The 20365-nt window shown below is 37.1% G+C and overlaps 1 protein-coding gene across 2 annotated transcripts in view; it reads right to left on the bottom strand.

Annotated features, from left to right (window-relative positions):
* abcd3a (ATP-binding cassette, sub-family D (ALD), member 3a) overlaps window positions 1–20069 on the bottom strand; it is a 64037-nt gene extending 43968 nt beyond the window's left edge. For both annotated transcript variants that reach the window (XR_009514695.1, XM_059983939.1), the window contains exons 1-3: window positions 19933–20069; window positions 14639–14672; window positions 14434–14532 (exon numbers count right to left, since the gene is read on the bottom strand). Coding sequence is in view for 1 of the 2 variants with exons in the window: in XM_059983939.1 (XP_059839922.1) it covers window positions 14434–14532; window positions 14639–14672; window positions 19933–20042 (243 nt within the window). In the remaining variant the exon portion in view is untranslated. The remainder of the gene's footprint in view (window positions 1–14433; window positions 14533–14638; window positions 14673–19932) is intronic.
* Window positions 20070–20365: the final 296 nt, after the last annotated feature.

The raw sequence follows: 20365 nt of genomic DNA, 5'->3' as shown, positions 1-20365 counted from the left end.
GGTCCTCTCAAAATACATAAGCTAAAAGCTGGGCAATCAAATGAACTTGGCACAGGGTCATATTACATCATATGAAAATGTTGAATAAATGGTCTCCATAACTCTTCAAATTTAATAGAAGTCTCAAAAGTACCACTTCTAATTTTTTCTAAATTTAAACATAACATAGTTTGAGAGACCCAATTAAATACAGTGGGAGGATCAATTTCTTTCCAATTCAACAATATAGATCTTCTAGCCATCAGAGTTAGAAATGCAATCATTCGACGGGCTGAAGAAGATAAATGCAGTGAGTCTAACATTGGTAAACCAAAAATTGCGGTAATAGGATGAGGTTGTAAATCGATATTCAAAGCCGCAGAAATAATATCAAAAATATCTTTCCAATATTTCTCCAAAAATGAACACGACCAAAACATATGAGTTAAAGACGCAATTTCAGAATGACATCTATCACAAATAGGACTTATATGAGAGTAAAAACGAGCTAATTTATCCTTGGACATATGTGCCCTATGTACGACCTTAAATTGTATTAGTGAATGTTTGGCACATAACGATGATGTATTAACTAATTGAAGAATTCTATCCCAATTCTCACTAGAAATACTAAAACTAAGCTCTCTTTCCCAATCCTTTTTAGTCTTATAAAGAGGCTCTGAACGTATCTTCATAATTATATTATAAAGTTTTGAAATAAGCCCTTTTTGAAAAGGGTCTAATTCAAATAAACTCTCCAAAGTATCTGAAGGCACAAAATTTGGAAACGTAGAGAGTACAGAACTTAAAAAATGTCTAGTCTGTAAATATCTAAAAAAATGAAATCTCGGCAAGTTATATTTGTTGGATAATTGCCCAAAAGACATGAAACAATTACTTAAAAATAAATCAGAAAATCTTAGTAATCCCTTAGTTTTCCAAGCCGAATAAGCTTGATCTATAATGGAAGGGTGAAAAAAACAATTAGATACAATAGGACTATTTAAAACGAATTGAGTCAACCCAAAAAATCTCCGAAATTGAAACCATATACGCAAAGTATGTTTAACTATCGGGTTGTCAATTCGTTTCGGCAATTTAGAAAGAGCAAAAGGGAGAGAAGTCCCTAAAATAGAACCCAGAGCATAAGCTGATACCGATTTAGTTTCTAAACTCACCCAACAAGGGCCAAAAGATCCACCCCCATCTTTCAACCAACATAACAAATATCTAATATTAACTGCCCAATAGTAAAATCTGAAATTAGGTAATGCTAACCCGCCTTCCTTTTTTGTCTTCTGTAAATATGTTTTACCTAACCTGGGATTTTTATTCTGCCATATATATGAAGAAATTTTAGAGTCAACATTAGTAAAAAAAAGATTTCGAGATAAAAATTGGTATCGCTTGAAAAATATATAAAAACTTAGGTAAAATAACCATCTTAATAGCATTAATCCTACCTATTAGGGATAAAGACAGAGGTGACCACCTAGTAAACAAACCTTTAATCTGATCAATTAAGGGTAAAAAATTAAATCTAAATAAATCTTTATGGTTTTTTGTGATTTTGATCCCTAAATAAGTAAAAAAGTCATTAACTAATTTAAAAGGTAAATTTCCATAAATTGGGACCCGTTTATTCAATGGAAACAATTCACTTTTATTAAGATTTAACTTATACCCAGAAAACTCACTAAATTGAGCCAATAATGATAAAACTGCTGGAATGGATTTCTCCGGGTTAGAAATGAATAGTAATAAATCATCTGCATACAAAAATAACTTATGAATATCTGTCCCACGATTAATACCCAAAATATCCTGTGATTGTCTGATGGCAATTGCCAAAGGTTCTAAGGCAATGTTAAATAGTAATGGACTAAGAGGACATCCCTGTCTAGTGCCCCGAAATAGGCGAAAAAAGGGAGATCTTTGATTATTGGTAAACACTGAGGCTACTGGAGTATGATAAATCAATTTAATCCATGATATAAATATCGGACTAAAATTAAACTTCTCCAACACATTAAATAAGTAAGGCCATTCAACTCTGTCAAATGCTTTCTCCGCATCTAATGAAATCACGCATTCTGAAGTATCATGTGAGGGAGTATAAACAATATTCAACAATCTCCTAATGTTAAAAAAAGAATAACGATTTTTAATAAAGCCAGTTTGATCATCTGAAATAATTTTGGGTAATACCTTCTCCAATCTAGATGCCAGTAACTTGGAAAAAATCTTGGAGTCTACATTCAATAAAGATATAGGTCTATAAGAAGCACAGTTAGTAGGGTCTTTATCTTTCTTCAATATTAAAGAAATGGAAGCTCTATAAAAAGATTGTGGCAAATTCCCTAATCTAATGGCTTCCTCAAAAACCTTACCTAACCAAGGGGAAAGAGTAGCAGAAAAAAATTTTAAAAATTCAACTGTATAACCATCTGGACCCGGTGCTTTCCCAGAATTCATTGAGGAAATAGCCCCTTTAATTTCTACATCCGTAATAGGAGTATCCAATATCAAAAGATCATCAGATGATAACCTTGGAAAATTTAATTTTCCAAGAAAATCAGACATGGTATTATAATCTTGAGGAAATTGAGATTGATACAGGGAGGTATAGAAATCTTGAAATGCCTTATTTATCTCATCATGATTAACTGTCAAATTCCCATTCTGCTGACCAATCTTAGTGATTTGACGTTTAACCAAAGCATTCTTCAATTGACTAGCTAACAGTTTACCAGATTTATCACGATGTATATAAAAATCAGATTTAGTTTTCATTAGTTGATTTTCAATCGAGGATGTAAGTAATAAACTATGTTCCATTTGAAGTTCAACCCTTTGTTTGTAAAGCTCCTTACTAGGAGCAATGGAATATTTCTTATCAATCTCTTTAATTTTATCAACCAATAAAAGAGTTTCCATCTTGATACGTTTCCTCAAACCAACAGAATAAGAAATAATCTGTCCACGTATATAAGCTTTAAAAGTGTCCCAAAGTGTTCCGCAGGAAATATCATCTGTAGAATTAGTTGAGAAGAAGAAGTCGATCTGCTCCTCCATAAATTTTATAAACTCAGAGTCTTGCAACAAGGTAGAGTCGAATCGCCATTGTCTAGCATTAGAAGCTGTATCCGTAAATTTCATAGAAAGTAATAAAGGAGCATGATCAGAGATAGCTATAATATCATAGTTACAACCGATTACCAATGGAATAAAACAAGAGTCTACAAAAAAAATAATCAATTCTTGAATAAGAGTGATAAACATGTGAGAAAAAAGAAAACTCTTTGTCATTAGGATACCGGAATCTCCAAATATCAAAAACTCCATTGTCAGTCAAAAAAGAGTTAATACAAGTGGCCGACTTATTAGGTAAAGTCTGAATAGATAAAGATTTATCCATCAGAGGATTTAAACAACAATTAAAGTCACCACCCATTATTAACTTATATTCGTTTAGATTGGGTAAAGAAGTAAATAAAGACTTAAAAAAGTCAGGACAATCCACATTTGGAGCATAAACATTAACCAAAGCAACCTTTTTATTACAAAGTAAACCAGTAATTAACAAAAATCTGCCATTCGGATCCGAAAAAATATCATGTTGAACAAATGAAATAGAGGAGTCAATAAAAATTGAAACTCCTTTTACTTTAGCATTCGAATTTGCGTGATACTGTTGACCCCGCCAAAATCTAAAAAAACGAAATTTGTCCTCCCTCCTCACATGAGTTTCTTGTACAAAAATGATATGAGCATTAAGTCTTTGGAATACTTTGAAAATCTTCTTTCGTTTAATTGGATGATTTAAACCATTAGTATTCCAAGACACAAAATTAATTTTCTGAGCCATAATTCTATAATCAACCCTTTGGTATAAAAAGGGTTAACCAACTTATAAACTCATGCACCCGGAAGAGGAATAAAAGAAGTGAGAAGACCCGGAAGTGACGATAACACAGACATATTTGAAGTTCAAAAACAGCCCAAATAAAAAAACTAACACAAACTGGTACAAAAAAAATAGAATTAGAAAACAGACCATCCCATTCCTAAACTGATAGGTGAAGATCGTAGCTTGTTTGATGCTCCTATCTCTATGGCCGAAATAGGTGAGGCTATCTCATCAATGAATTCAGGGAAAGCTCCTGGCCCTGATGGTTATATTGTAGAATTTTTCAAAACTTTTTCTTCTTTGCTTTCCCCTTGGTTATGTGAAATCTTTAACGATGCGTTTGCTAAGAAGAGATTACCTCAATCTTTTTATGAAGCTACTATTTCTCTAATTCTTAAAAAAGATAAAGATCCTACTTTATGTACATCTTATCGCCCTATATCATTATTAAATGTAGATTCTAAGATTCTTACAAAAATTTTAGCCACTAGATTAGAAAAGGTACTACCACAGATTATTTCAGAAGATCAAACTGGTTTCATTAAGAATCGGTATTCTTTTTTTAATGTTAGAAAATTGATTAATATAATTCATACTTCGTCACCCACAGTCCCAGAATGTGTTATTTCATTAGATGCTGAAAAAGCCTTTGATAGAGTTGAATGGACATATTTATTTAATGCATTGAGAAATTTTAATTTTAGTCCTCATTTTATATCATGGATTAAACTAATATATTATAAACCTGTTGCTTCTGTTCTTACAAATAATTATAGATCCTCCTTTTTTCAACTATCTCATGGTACGAGACAAGGTTGTCCTTTAAGTCCTTTATTATTTAATATTGCATTAGAACCTTTAGCCATTGCTATTCGTGAATCTCCTAATATTTTTGGTATTACCCGTAATGAGAAATCATACAAATTATCACTTTATGCTGATGACTTGCTGTTATATATTTCTGATCTTGATAGATCTATTCCCACTATTTTATCCTTGTTGGCTCAATTTGGTAGTTTTTCTGGTTATAAATTAAACTTAGATAAGAGTGAACTATTCCCTTTAAACACGCAAACTTTATTGAATGACAGGATTCCATTTAAAGTTGTTACTGATAATTTTATCTATTTAGGTATAAAAATTACCAAGAAATATAAAGATTTATTTAGACTGAATTTTTTACCTATGCTTTTTCAAATACAACACCTTACTACAAGATGGTCTCCCTTATTTCTATCATTAGTTGGTCGGATTAATGCTATTAAAATGATATTACTGAAATTTTTATATTTATTTCAAGCCTTACCAATTTTTATTCCTAAATCCTTTTTTGACAACATTGATTCAAAAATTTCCTCATTTGTGTGGCAAAATAAAAACCCCAGGTTAAGTAAAAGGCAATTACAAAAATCTAAAAAAGATAGTGGTTTAGCATTACCTAATTTTAGATTTTATTATTGGGCGAATAATATCCGTAACCTAACGTATTGGAAATTAGATTTGGACTCATTATTGTGTCCGCAGTGGGTAAATTTGGAATGCAATGAGGTAAAGGGATATTCTTTATTCTCTGTTCTTGGTTCTTTTCTTCCTGCCGATTTAGTTAAATTCAATAAACAGATATCTAATCCTGTTATTAAACACACATTACGAATTTGGTTTCAATTTCGGAAATTTTTTACTCTGAAAAACTTTGTTCTTGATAGCCCTATTTTATTTAATTTTTTCTTTAAACCTTCCTTGACAGATCAAGCCTTTAGCATATGGAAAAGGAAAGGTATAAAATGTTTTCGTGACCTTTTTTTTGAAAGTACTTTGATGTCTTTTGACCAACTTTCTAATAAATTTAAATTACCTAAATCTAATTTCTTCAGATATTTACAAATCAGAAATTTTTTACATAAAATTTTACCATCTTTTCCCAACTCAACTTCAACGGATTTCTTAGATTTGATTTTTACCTTAAATCCTTGTCAGAAGGGATTAGTTGCTTTTATTTACAACATGATTATGAAGATACAACCAGAGATGTCTGATAGAATTAAACAACAATGGGAAAAAGAACTTCGATACAATATACCAACAGATAAATGGGAAAAAATTTTACAAATGGTTAATTCTTCTTCTATATGTGCTAAACATGCTTTAATACAATTTAAAATTGTACATAGAGCTTATATGTCTAAAGATAAACTTGCTCGATTTTATTCTCATATTAACCCTCAATGTGACAGATGTCATTCAGAAGTGGCTTCACTGACCCACATGTTTTGGTTATGTCCCACTTTACATAACTATTGGAAGGACATATTTGTTACCATTTCCTCAATTTGGAACATCGATTTACAACCTCACTTTATTACTGCAATTTTTGGTATACCAAATGAGGATGGTAATCAGTTTTCTCCTTCAATCAGACGAATGATTGCTTTTGTAACATTAATGGCCAGATGGTCTATATTACAAAATTGGAAAGAAGTAAATCCTCCTACCATGTCTCAGTGGCTTTTTCAAACTATTTCTTATCTGAGTTTGGAAAAAATTAGAAGCACTGTTTTTGACTCATCAATTAAATTTGAAGAAACTTGGGGACCGTTCATTCGACATTTTCATATGAATTAATTTGGCCTTTCCCAGACCTTCTCTCTGCTTATTCTTGTTCAGGTATGGAGTTCTGGAGTTCTTTGACACTATCATATATTTATAAACTGTTATTATTGCCCATGTTAGTTTTAGTTTAGTGTTTGTTTCATATATATATTTTCTTTCACACATTTTTAATTTTTTTTTCTTTTTCTTTTGATGATTTTTTTTGTTTTTTTCATATATAATTATATAGACTCGATTGATTAATGTACTTTTTTTTGTTGATGTTTAATAGGATATTATTATCCTATTATCAATGTAATTTCAAGTCTATTGTATTCATAACCTATTCATTATTATGTTATTTTTTTTATATTTATATGAAACTCAATAAAAAGATTGAAAAAGAAAGAAAACAGACCATCCCCCCACCCCCCAAGAAAAAGAGAAAAAGCCAAAATATGACTTAAAAAGAGAAAAAGTAAGACTAATCCTACCCCCATGTCAGCTGAAGAACACTCCATATAAAAAGGATATATATAAAAGAATCACCCCAACTTTAAAAATTAAAATCGCTATAATAAAAACCATATTTCTAAGTATAGTTAGTTGTAAAAAGAATAAAATTATAATCACTAAAAAAAAACTTATAAATCGGGCTCTGGCCCAGACAAAACAAAAAATATTTAAGCTAAGATAAGCGATGCATTGTACGGAAGAAACACGAAAAATATAAACATAACGCCATCTTAAGCAAAACCAAAAATCTTTTCCAAAAAACCACCATCTTAATCAAGGAAAAATTCACCTTCAAAGAATTAAAAATATACCTTCGAAGGAACAAAGTTAATAGACAAATATGTAATTAAATGATTAAAGTGTATAAGGCAAAACAATTAATATGACACAAACACACTTTAACTTAAGTATAAGGTGTAGGATGAACCTACACCAATAACCAGATTTTAATTCTGGTTTAAGAGATCGAGAACCATCTTACACGATCAGAATCGTTCATTTATTAGAGACTGGTGTCTGTAGCAGTAGGAAAGTTCTCCTCCAGATATTTTCTCGCTTCTGAAGTTGAAATGAAAACCTGTCGTGGAGCATTCGACGGAGAAATTCGAAGCTTCGCAGGGTATAGAAGCGCAGGTTTCAGATTTTTCTCATAACATTCAGCCATCAACGGTTTACAAAGAAGTTATTATTTTTTCCTTTTTACATTTGCAGTTTGTTGTCTTTTGAATACCCAAGTCTTTCATTGATTCTATTATTATATTATGGATTTACTGAGTATGCCCGCAAGGAAATGAATCCCAGGGTTATATATGGTTGTATATGTATGTACTTTGATAATAAGTTTACTCTGCTGGTAAATTAAGCTGGTGATGTGGATAGGGAGGAAAATTACCTAAAGCATTAAGGCAAGTTGGCAAATTGGATTCAACAATGGCTTGGCACAGAGGATGATGCTGAGTTTCTTTGTGTAACAGGAACTGGTGTTGCTTGTTGTATACATTAGGAGGAACAGTTAGCAAGTTTGCAGATGGGATAAAAATTAGTGGTGCTGTTGTTAGCAAAGATACTTTTAGATTACATACAATATTGATCAGTTGGTGAACTTAGCAGGACAGTATCAGATGGAATTTAATCCTGATAAATGTGTAGTGATGCATTTGAGGGGGAGGGAGATGGGAGATTTCAAAGAAGGGGAGAGCATATATCATGAGCAGTGGAATCTTAGGGAAGAATGAAAACAAAGGGAACTTTGGTGTAAAAGTCTAAAGAAGTCTGAAGGTGGCAGCACATGTAGATGTGATAGTGAAAATTCATGCAGGTGCTTTTCTTCATTCAATTAATTAAAATATAAGTGTAGGGAAGTCTTGATATAATGTTTTAAAACAATGATTAAGCCACAGTTGGAATATTATGTGTAGTTCTGGTTACCACATTAAAGGAAGATTATAATTACTCTGGAGAGGGTGCCTGTGATGGAAAGCTCTGGATGAAAGACTTGATTCTTTTTTCTGAAATCCTTAGATCAGAGGACACTGAGAGGTGACTTGATAAAGGTATAAAAAATTATAAGAGGCATAAAAGAGGTAGATAGGAAGAAACCTTTTCCTTGGTTAAAAAATAAGAGGGGATTCAAGAAAGAATTTTTTTTCACCCAGGAGGGGTTACATTATGGATTGCACTTCCTGAGGTGGTGACGGAAGCAGGCATGTTCCAAATATTTAAGAAGCAACTTGGTAAGCACTTGAATCAGAAAACTGCAGTAGGCTACAGACCATTCTTTAAACATAAAGAATTTACCAGAATTTTAATTATAAGTGAATAAATAAATTGAAGAAAGGTCATAGACCCAAAACTAGAACACTGCTTCTTTCTCCGCTTGCTGAGTATTTCCAGCACCTTTAATTTCAGATTCCACCATTTTGCAATAAATAAATATACTGGGCATTTCAGTTAACACCTTTATATACAATGGATACTGGCCTAATTAAGCAGCTGTCCCAATTAGCCGAAGTTTCATGGAAACAAGTTTAAAAGGTATATAAGAAAAAAAACCCACCAACGGCCATATAACTGGGTAATAATTTAGGCATTTAAATGAAATAGAGAACTAATTAGAAGACCACAATACCTCTACTGTACTATAAAACTGTGCATTTGTTCCTAATAGTTAACGATGGAAGAATTTATTGAGTGTGCACTGCTGTGTTCTTTTTACTGAATAAAATCAACGCACATAGAGCAGGTAATGGACTGCCTTCATGCAATGTTTTTGACAATGGAATCCTCCAAATCTTCATTTTCACTGTAACATTCAAGATGACTGTCAATACTTTCAAATACTTCATATTACCCAACTTGTTGAAGTAGTGAAATCATTTTATTTTCACTTCCAGCCATTTCTGGCATCTCCAATCCAGAATGCTTGAAACTGCAGTGAACAAAACTGTTCTGAATTGTCTTACTACTTATTTCTTGTCAAGTATCAGTGATGAAAATCACTCCTTTTTGAACACAAACACATCCACAGCCACACAAGTGCATGCAACTGATGCTAATTAGAAATTGTTCAGAAAGTCTCCTGTCTCAGCATAGTGTCAAAAATAAGTTAACAGGATCCCGGCTATTTTCTCAGTTAGTTTTTGTTCTTTACGAATTGTCCCAAATAAGCAGCTTCCCTCATTAACCATGGCCTAATTAACCAGAATCCATTGTATTAAGCTTGATAAACAGTCTTGGCAAATATTATCACATTTAATCTCAAATTAAGCTTCCTTGGCATCTTGAAATTTAGAAAAAACATTTAACTTCTGAGGGAATAAATTCTTGGCAAGGTCAGGCTTGTAGATACATATCAAGTTTCAGGGTGGGTTATGAAACACTTGAGACAATGAATGACAGATTGCTGAGACATAGTTTCTGTGACTCTTTCTTAAGGCAGTCTCACTGGGCTGAGGCAGCATTCCGTTTGATTCCTGTTAAGAACTCAGTGATGAATGAGGCATCAGTAGATTCTAATACCTATGGGACTGCAGATATTTACCAAGGTGAGTTGGGTGGGTAGCACAGGAGGCAGTGCACTGCTTCCAAACTCTCCACATTGCTCCAATGAAGGTAAATGAGGCTCTTTCTCAGTGCCATGCTTTTTTTGCATCTTACTTAGACTCCTCTATCCTAGGTAGAAGATTGATAATTCACCTCATCTATGCTCTCATGATTTCATAAACCTCTATAAGGGCACCCATCAGCTTCCTTCACTATAGGCCATGGATCAATACCATTCAGCAAGTGGTCTAGGGATCCCCAGCTAAGTATCAGCTGATCCACTCTCTTCTTACAACTCAAGCCCTCCAGTCTTATGCGGTGTTCCTATCTTAATCGCATCCTCTGCAACAAACAATATGATTCACCCTCCTTACAACACAGAAGGAATCCATTTGGTCCATCAAGTCCCTGCTGGCTCCCGGAGCAACACCATCAATCCCATTGCCCCACTCATACCCCCATACCTTCTCATACCCTTCCACCTGGCAGTTTAATTGAGGGAGGGGGACGGGGTGGAGTGAGTGGGGGAGAATTAACCTAAACAACCAGCATGCCTCTGGGTTGTGGGAGAAAAGCAAGAACACCCAGAACATGGACATGGAAAGTAAGTACAGAGCCTGAACAAACAGCATCAAGGACAAAGATCGAAACAGGGTCTCTGCAGCTGCGATATGATAGTGTATCGCTCCATTCCTTCTCTTACACTTCATCCTTTCCATTATTCCTCACTTTCAATCACTAACGTCCTGCTAACACTTTGCTTCTGTTACCCGTAGGAGCCACGTATGTATTTTCTGTCTGTATTGTATTTTGTGTTGTGTGTTTATTGCAGGTAATTTGTCGTGTGGGTTTGGGCGTGGTAAAAGCTAATGAGTACAGTTACTCATATTTGTCTTAGCTAGTTCGGCTTAGTTGTAAGAGAATGAGCATGTGGTGATTTTTTTGTGTTGACTACTAATTTGAAAGCTTAATTTTGCTTATTAAACTTAATTACACTAATTTCAGTTTTGTTAGCTTTTATCACTATAAGATCATCTTTGCTGATTTTGTAATAAAAGATCAAACATACTTTTTCCAATTTGGAACTCAGTTATATGAAGCGTATCATTCAGCATCAACTCCCTCAACTTGGCTTGCTTTCAAGTAACTGCTACAATAGCCTTCCCATTATTTTTAAATATATTTATTATTCGGCAATGTTCTGTCCTGAGCCCACCCATCAACTTTAAATTTTTTTCAGATTTAGAATTACAACACTGTAATGTGCCCTTCCAACCCAATGAAACCACGCTGCCCATGTGACCAATCAATGTACTAACATGCAGGTCTTTGGAATGTGGGAGGAAATGGGAGCAGCTCAAAGAAACCCGTTCAGCAACGGGGAGGGGGAAGGTACAAGCTGCTTACAGACAGCACTGGAACTGAACCCGTGTCACTGGAGCAGTACGAGCACTAGGCCACCATGCTGCTCCCAACTGTGCTGTTCCAACAAAATAAGGACTCAACTCTTCAAGCCTTTCTTGCTTCATTTTCTCAATGTATGCCGGTAAATTTGTATTACATTCTTTATAGGATCGCAAAATCTTTCCTTTGGTGTAGAGTTCCAATGCTCCACATTTTTTAATTCCAGCCCAATTAAGAATTAAACATAGGTCTAACCTACATTCTATTACTTCCATATTCCACTGGTCTGGAGAAACAAAGTAAAATATAATTTTAATAAAAGCCTCACTATTCTGTTAATATTTAGCATTATAATTTGCATATTCATAATTCTGTTCTTTTGCTCCTGCAAAAGACTGCAGATTTTCATCTCTTTCCCCACAAAAGTCATCACTTAATGCTTAAAATGAATTCCATCTGAAATTTTCCATGTCTCTCATGGGCTTTAAAAACATCAATATCTCCAGTTTTAAAGTATCCTCAGTTTTCATTTTAACCAATTTCTCTAAACATTTCTAATACACATTAATATCTAGTGTCAAAAACAGCTCCAGAACTACAGAGAGAGAGACTGTGATCCAGTGAAATGATTTTAAAATGGGATAATTGTAAAATAATCGAGCCACACATTCAAACTAATGAAGGATCAATTTAACACTAATATAATGAGATTATTCTTCAATGAAGACACTCAAATTGAATTGATGAATAAAACAAAACTATCACAAATTCTGATGTCACCTACGAAATTCTTGGGCAATGCAATGGAGAGATTTTAGGATCATTTTGAATGAATGAACCATGTATCTTTTTCATTCTTAATTATTGTGTGATCTTGCACAGGAGGTAGCTTGTATCATTACAGAACTTACAGCTTTTGATTAAGGTTGTGATGCTCAGAATACATTGAGCACTTTGACTTCTCTAACTTCTAGTAATATATCACCCTCCCACTTCCCTCCCCCCCCCATTTCCCACTCTAGCTCCCCTCTTTTCTCTTCTCCTCACCTGCCTATCATCACTCCCTGCTGCGTCTGTCTTCCCTTTCTCTGATATTCCACTCTCCTCTGCGACCCTTTACATTGTCTACCTATTACCTCTCAGCTTCTCACTTCATCCCCCACTTTCCCCCACCTACCTGGCTTCACCTATTACTTTCCAGTTTGTACTCCTTCCCCTCCCCCCTCCATCTTATCCTGGCTTCCATCCCCTTCCTTTCCAGTCTTGACTGAAGGGTCTCAGCCTGAAATCTTGATTGTTCATTCCTTTCCATAAACGCTGCCAAGTTCTTCCTGCATGTTGTATGTGTTACTCTGGATTTCAGCATCTAAGGAATCTCATGTTCATGCATTTCTTGCTGCTTTAATTATTATAAGTTAAAAGGATTAAATACAAACGATAAAAGGATAGAAGGGATAAATGGAAAGATTCAACTTTACAATATTATTTTCATTAAGGACAAATTCCTAAATTGGACAGTGGAAATCCTCTGTAAGACAACTTCACTCAGTAAATCCATTATTCATTTCATTACATATTCCAAACAGAAAGCGGAACGTTGACAAGTTTCTTCCAAGGTATACAAAATTATGAATGGTACAGATGGGATAAATCCAAGCAGCCTTTTCCACTGAGACTAGAACTGGAGGACATGGGTTAGAGGTGAAATGTGAAGTGCTTAAGAGGAACATGAGGGAGAACTTCTTCACAGAATGATGAAAGCGTGGAACAACTGCCAGCGGAAGAGGTTAATTCAGGTTTGATTTCATCATTTCAGAGAAACTTACAAATGAAAATAGATGGTAAGTGTATGGAGGGTTATGGTCTGGCTGCAGGTCAATGAGACTCGGCAGAATAATAGTTCAGCATGGACTAGATGGCTGAAGGGCCTGATTGTGTGCTGAAACTCTATGTATATCCTGTGTTTATCAAACTTCATATGAAGGTTAGGCAGATAGTACTCATTTAGACTAGAATCTAATTATAAACCTACTAATTTAACTAATTTAACAATTAACATTTAGAATCAACTAGAAATATTAATATCCCTGCAGTCCACTAACTTCAACAGGCCAGCATCTGCGGCTTCATCTTCACCACTTTGTACATACTATAAACAACATATGAACTGCAAAATTGATTAGTCAAAATAGTTTTTGAAAACTCAATTTCAGAAAGTTATGCCTCTGAGGGGTCTTGATGGGGGGGGGGGGTGTCATGGAAGAACCTAGAGTAAGGAGTCATTATTTAAAATAAATAATCTCACTTATGACAGTGATAAAACTTTTTTTTCTCTCTCAGGGTTGTGTGTTTTTGAAACTTTCTTCCATAAAAGGATGTTGGAGGCAGAGTCTTTCAACATTTTAAAAGCAGGGATTGGCATGCAAGGAGTTCAAACTTTATAGCAGATAAGACATGAACATGGGAGTTGAAGTTAGAATCAGATCAGCTTGATCTTTAATGGCGAGCAGCCCCTGAGAAAAAAGGAGAGAAATTCAAAACTGAATCTAACTCCCAATCTAATTCACAACTACTAAGTACTTCAATCAACATATGATATATTTGAACAATGGTCATTAAATTGTAAGTGGCCTACAACTATTGTCCAGAAACTGCTCGTTGATCCAAATATTAATTTGGTATTTAAATCAATTCCTCTGCTCCAAGAGAAATAATCAAAATAAATCCTGATGAAGGTAAAACTAAGGAGGAATTTCCCCTCTTATCGTTAGCTTTTTGCATCTTCCTTCGCCATCAGTCTGCATCAGCTAATAGGAAAGGAAACCAGCAACAAACAGATTTTGTCCCCTGAATAACTGAAATGCATGCCAAGAATTAATTGTTTGGCCAATTTGTGAAGCAAGTCTGTCATATCTGCCTACTTCATTTTAACATGCTCAGTTTATGAAACTGCAACATCACATTGTTCAAGTGAATAAATACAAAATATTTACCTCTTGTGAAAACATTCCAGGTACTATTATCTTCAAAATTCGCCAGATCCTCTCAAAGAACACCTTATCTACAACTGCTTTCTCTTTTTTCCCTTCTTTCTGGATAAAACAAAAGAGGGCAGGTATTTCCAAGCAACTACATTGGGTAATTACAGCAGTTAAAATGAATACCAAAAATTGCAATATATTTTCACAAGTGACTCACCTCACTATGAAGAGAAACTTTTCCCTCAAGCTTACTGTAACGAAAAGATTAACAACTTAAAGCGTTAACCAGAAACTTTCATATTTAGGGATAAGTAATTTTAGCATAATTTCCATATTTTCAGTGGGTACACTAACAAAAACATCTTTGAGAAAAGTAAACACAATATGGCAAGATACGGTCACCCGTTGGAGGAGCAACACCTTATATTCCATCTGATAGCCTCCAAACTGATGGCATGTGTATCAATTTCTTCTCCTAGTGAACAAATTCCACATCCCCTGACCTTGCTCTATACACCACTCGGACCTTTTACCTCTTTTCACCTATCACTTCCCCCCCCCGGGTCCCCTCCTCCTTCCCTTTCTCCTATGGCCTACCATCAGATTCCTTCTTCTCCAGCCCTTGACCTTTCCCACCCACCTGGCTTCACCTTTCATCTTCCAGCTAGCCTCCTTCTCCTCCCTTTACCTTTTCATTCTGGCATCTTCCCCCTTTCTTCTTAGTCCTGAAGGATCTCAGCCTGAAACCGACTACCTATTCATTTCCATAGATGCTGCATGCTCTGCTGAGTTCCTCCAGCATTTTGTGTGTGCTGCTTTGGATTTACAGCATCCGCAGACTTTCTCGTGTTTATGATTTAGCACAGTATAATTGCCTCTTTAGGCTTTGTTGTTTCTTTCCTTTCTTCTGCCTTGTTGGGAAACACATTGCTGAATCGCTGGAATGCGGTGACAAAGGCTTTGCAATTCAAACTGTTTCTCCAATTTCTCCACTCCCAACTCCAAAGTGCACCTCATCACCTACTTTTCCCTGTTCCTTGAACCTTGATCACATCTCCCATTCCTTTAAGACACTAATGGACTCCAAGTACCTAGTCAAGTCTGCCATCTCTATCCATTTGCTTTGAGGTTGATCAACTCCTGAGGCCTATCAACTCCTGCCAAAGGAGTGACCTGGTCCTGCACTAACTTGCCTACTGTTAGGAGCTGGAGCATTCAGAAGGCTGAGGGGGTGATAATAGGACATAGAGAGTGGTAGTTATACTCAAAGTGCAGAACACAGGAAACTGGATGACAGTCAGGAAGGGGGAAGGGGTTAAATCACCAGTGCAGAGCACCATCCTCTTCAACAACAGTGTGGCCATGCCCCTCAACAACAGGTATACCAACTTCAGATATTGTTGGGGGGTGGGGGTGACCTGGAAGAGGAAAGTCACAGTGGTTAGGTCTCTGGAACTGAGTCTAACTCTGTGATTTAGAAGGGAAGGGAGGGAGAAGAGGTGATCTGCAATGACAGAGGATTTATTAGTTAAGGAAACAGACAAGAGGTTCTGTGGATGAGAACGAGATTCTCAGATGGTATATTGCCTCCCAGTTGGCAGGGTTAGGGACATCTTGGATCGAGTCCTTAGCATTCTTAAGTGGAAGGGTGAACAAACACAGGTTGTGCTCCATGTCACCAGTGACATGGGTAAGAACAGTGACGAGGTTCTACAAAGGGAGTTCAGGGAGTTAGATGCTAAGTCAAAGGGCAGCAGGACTTCCAGAAATTAGTGTAGGGAAGGGAGGGCATATGATTTTTGAATCATTGGGCTTTCATCCAGGGAAGGTGGAAACTGTACAGAAGGGACAGCTTGCACCTGAACTGGAAGGGGTCTAATATCCTAGAGGGGAGGAGGTTTGCTGGTGCTGCATGGTGGGATTTAAACTAGAGTTCCAGTACAGTCAGTGGACAGATGTTGGTGAGACCTCAGACGTTGTTAGGAATCAAAAGGATCAGCATAGTGCAACCAGTCTCCTGAGCTGCCTACATTGCAACGCAAGTAGTATTGTATGAAAGGCAGATCAGCTCAGGTCATGGATCAACACACTGAGACTTGCTCGCAGGAATGGCAGCTCAATATTCCTAAAATCCTTTGTTATAGACACAATAAAGCCGGAGCAGGAGGGACTAAAGGCGTGGCATCCTAGTCAGGGAAAATGTCACGGCAGCGTTCAGTCTGGACAGACCATATAACTCATCTGGTGAGGCATTACTGGTGGAACTGAGGAAAGAGAAAGGTATGACAATATTAATGGACCTATAATTACAGACCACCCGACAGACCAAAGGATTTAGAGGGACAAAATTTGCAGAGAGATTACAGACTGTTGCAAGAAACATAAGGTCATTACAGTAGGTGATTTTAACTGTCTACATATTGACTAGGACTCCCATACTGTAAAAGGACTAGATGGGATGGAGTTTGTCAAATGTGTTCAGGAAAGTTTTCTTAATCACTGCATACAAGTCCCAATGAGAGAGCGTGCAATATTTGATCTGCTATTAGGGAATGAGACAGAGCAGGAGACAGAAGTGTGTGCAAGGGAACACTTTGCATCTAGTGGTCATAATGCCATTTGTTTCTAAGTAAATGTGCAAACAGATAGGTCTGGTCTGCAGACTGAGATTCTAAACTGGATCAGAAAGGATCTGCTAAGTGTGGATTGGAATAAGCTGTTTCTGGCAAAAATGTACTTGGCAAGCGGGAGCCTTAAAACATGGAGTTCTTAGTGTACTAAGCTTCTATGTGCCTGTCAGAATATAAGGTAAAGGTAACAGATTTAGGAAACCTTGGTTTTCAAGAGATATTGAGGCCATTGTTAAGAAAGAAACAGGAAGTGCATAGCAGGTATAGGCAGGCAGGAGAAATGAGGTATTTAAGGGGGATAAGAAATGCAAGAGAACACTTAAGAAATAAATCCAGAGAGCATGAGGTTGCCCTAGCAGACAAGGTGAAGAAGAATCCTAAGGGATTTTACAGATACATTAAGAACAAAAGGATTGCAAGGGACAAAATCGGTCCTTCAGAAAATCAGATTGGTATCCTAAACGTGGAGCCAAACGATATGGGGGAGATTTTAAATAAATGCTTTTTTTGCATCTGTCATGCTCAACCTTTTGATTCCTAACTTTGTCTGAGGTCTTAACAACACATGTTCATAGCGTCCAAGACACCTTCAAGGAGTGGTGTCTCAAAAAGGCAGTATCCATCATTAAGGACCTTCACCACCCAGGACATGCCCTCTTCTCATTGATACCATCAGGCAGGAGGTAGAGAAGCCTGAAGGCGCACACTCAAAAGATTCAGGAAAAGCTTCTTCCTCCCTGCCATCCAATTCCTGAATGAACATTGTACCCATGAAAACTACCTCACTACCTTTTTTAACTTTTTTGTTTTTACACTACTTAATTTAACTATTTAATATACATATATGCACAACAAATGCAGGTGAAATTAAATTTGATACTGATGTCTCCACAATCCCCACTATCTGTTCCAACACCCTGGTTCTCATCTCCCTGACTTTCGAACTTAAACCTCGCCCTCATGATCAACTAATCTGATATAACCTTCAGTGAATTCCCAACCATTAGCATCCTCAGGTAAGAGGGGTCACAATGCGCAGAATAACAATTGGGCCAGCTACAGTAAATAAGTAATATGGCTGCATAACATCAGAGGCAGATTAAAAAAAAGATGAAGTACTGGAAATACTCAGCAGGTGAAGCAGCATCTATAGAGGAAGAAACTGAGTTAATATTTCAGGTTCACCTCCTGACACATAAAAGTCTTTCCATCATCTACAAGTCAGGATTGTGATGAAATGTTTTGAATTTGCCTGTTGTTGGTAAAAAGTGATCAGAGAGTGTACAGCAGTGAGACTAGCTGGTTGATAAGTGTTGCAAACAGCAACCTGATACTTACACTGGCAAAGCTAAGTGATTGACTATGCACTTCAAGAAGGGGGAAATCGGGAGAATACACACCATTCTCACTGAAAGATCAGCAGTGGAAAAGGTGTGCTTCAAGTTCCTGGTTGTATTCTGGGCCCAATACATTGATGCAATTACAAAGAAGGCATGCCAGAGACTCTACGTCATTAAGAGCTTGACATTTGGTATGTCACCAAAGACTCTCACAAACTTCTATAGATGTACGGTTCTGAACACTGGGACTGGTTGCATCACTACTTGGTATCGAGGTTCCAATGCACAGGATCAAAATAGGCTGTAGAAGGCTGCAGACTAAGCCAGCACCTTCTGGAGTGCAATCCCTCTACCATTAAGGATATCTTCAAAAAGGAGGTGCATCCATCATTAATGGCTCAAACCATCCAGGACTAGCCATTTTATTATTATTGCTAGTGAGGAGAAGATTCAGGAGCCTGAAGACTCACACTCAACTACTCAGAAACAGTTTCTTCCCCTCCACCATGAGATTTCTGAACTTTCCATGAACACTATATCATTATGCCTTTCTTTGTATGTTGATTTATTTTGTAATTTGTAGTAACTTTATCTCTGTGCTGAACTGCTGCTGCAGAACAGCAGATTTCACCCAATGTAAGAGAGTGACAATAAACCTGATTCTGGAGAAGGAAATCTCACACCACCAGGAACAAAATAAGCCATGCGTCATCCTTCCCTTTCATTCTCTCCACCAAGAGCCCACTGTGACTGCTCTGTGTACCACTTACAAAATGCACTGCAGTTACTTAACTAAGCTGTCCAATCAGCACCTGTGAACACCACAACTTGTAGGTTCTGTTCCAAGACATGCACCATAATCACTTGGAAATGCACATTATTGCTTCCTTGTTTCTAAATCCTGAAGCTTCCTCTAACGCACTGAGAAGACAACTTCTCCAAAGGGGCTGCACCAGTTCAAGATGGCTCATCACCGCTTTCTCAGATGACAATTAAAGAAATTAATATTAGCACTGCCAGCAATACCCGCAAGCTTTAATATATGTATTTTTTAAATCAGCATTTGCCGCCAGGACGCTGTCGAATGGCACGACAATAAATGGCTTGTGCAAACGAGACGGAATCATCTCTAGATCATCAACAGATAACGAAATACAGAGCGCCAGAAGCAGCGGGTTCCTGGCATCTTAAAAATTGCCGACCCGAAGTTCACAGACTAATCTGTAATTCCCCAAAGAAATGTTAAACGATATCTTCAGAGCTAACAAATCCGAAACAATTGACTGCCGTACAAGGGAAATCAAAACAAAGACGGATTGCTGATCGCTGAGTAAATCAGCAAATCCATAGGACACTTGTTTGCTCACGGGGAAGGTAAGGATTTCGGAGTGGATCCCGACACCCATTCAGTCTTGGCAGCCGGTGCATCCACATTCTTCTCAGCCGGAGGCGACTAGGCCGGCTTAAACCCACGGCCTTGAGTGCTTGACAGCATCCCGGCCCCGGCCCCGGCCCGTTGTTACTCGCCTCGGATCCCGTACCTGTGCAGCGTGCCGCTTCTCCGCCGCCGGGCCAGCGCAAGCAGCACCAGCACGGCGGTGGCCCCGAGAGCCGAGTTCTTCACCGTCAGGAGCTTGCTGAGAGCCGCCATGGCAGTGACCGGAGAGCGTCGCGAGCGTTGCCGGGACCCGACCTACGTCACCCCAGCTGTCAATCAAAGCTCGCTGCGGCGCTGTCACCTCCCGCTCGCCGATTAATCCGTTCGCAATTCAAAGTTGCACTCTTCCCGGAATGTCCGCGGCTCATTTAAACACCCGTTCTTCAGGGTTCCCGAACACCGCGAGCTGCAAATCCAGATCGCCTGCATACCTTAAAGTAGTGTTGTGCAGTTCTGACTGACTTCCCAAGTATACTGCATTTGTGTACTTATTTTGCATTTCTTATTTTGGTCGCCTCTGAATACGACAGTGTAGA

This window comes from Hypanus sabinus, chromosome 11 (assembly GCF_030144855.1).
Source record: "Hypanus sabinus isolate sHypSab1 chromosome 11, sHypSab1.hap1, whole genome shotgun sequence".
NCBI classification, from domain to species: Eukaryota; Metazoa; Chordata; class Chondrichthyes; order Myliobatiformes; family Dasyatidae; genus Hypanus; species Hypanus sabinus.
Note: the sequence above shows the minus strand (reverse complement) of the source record. Positions and strands in the feature narration are given on the sequence as shown.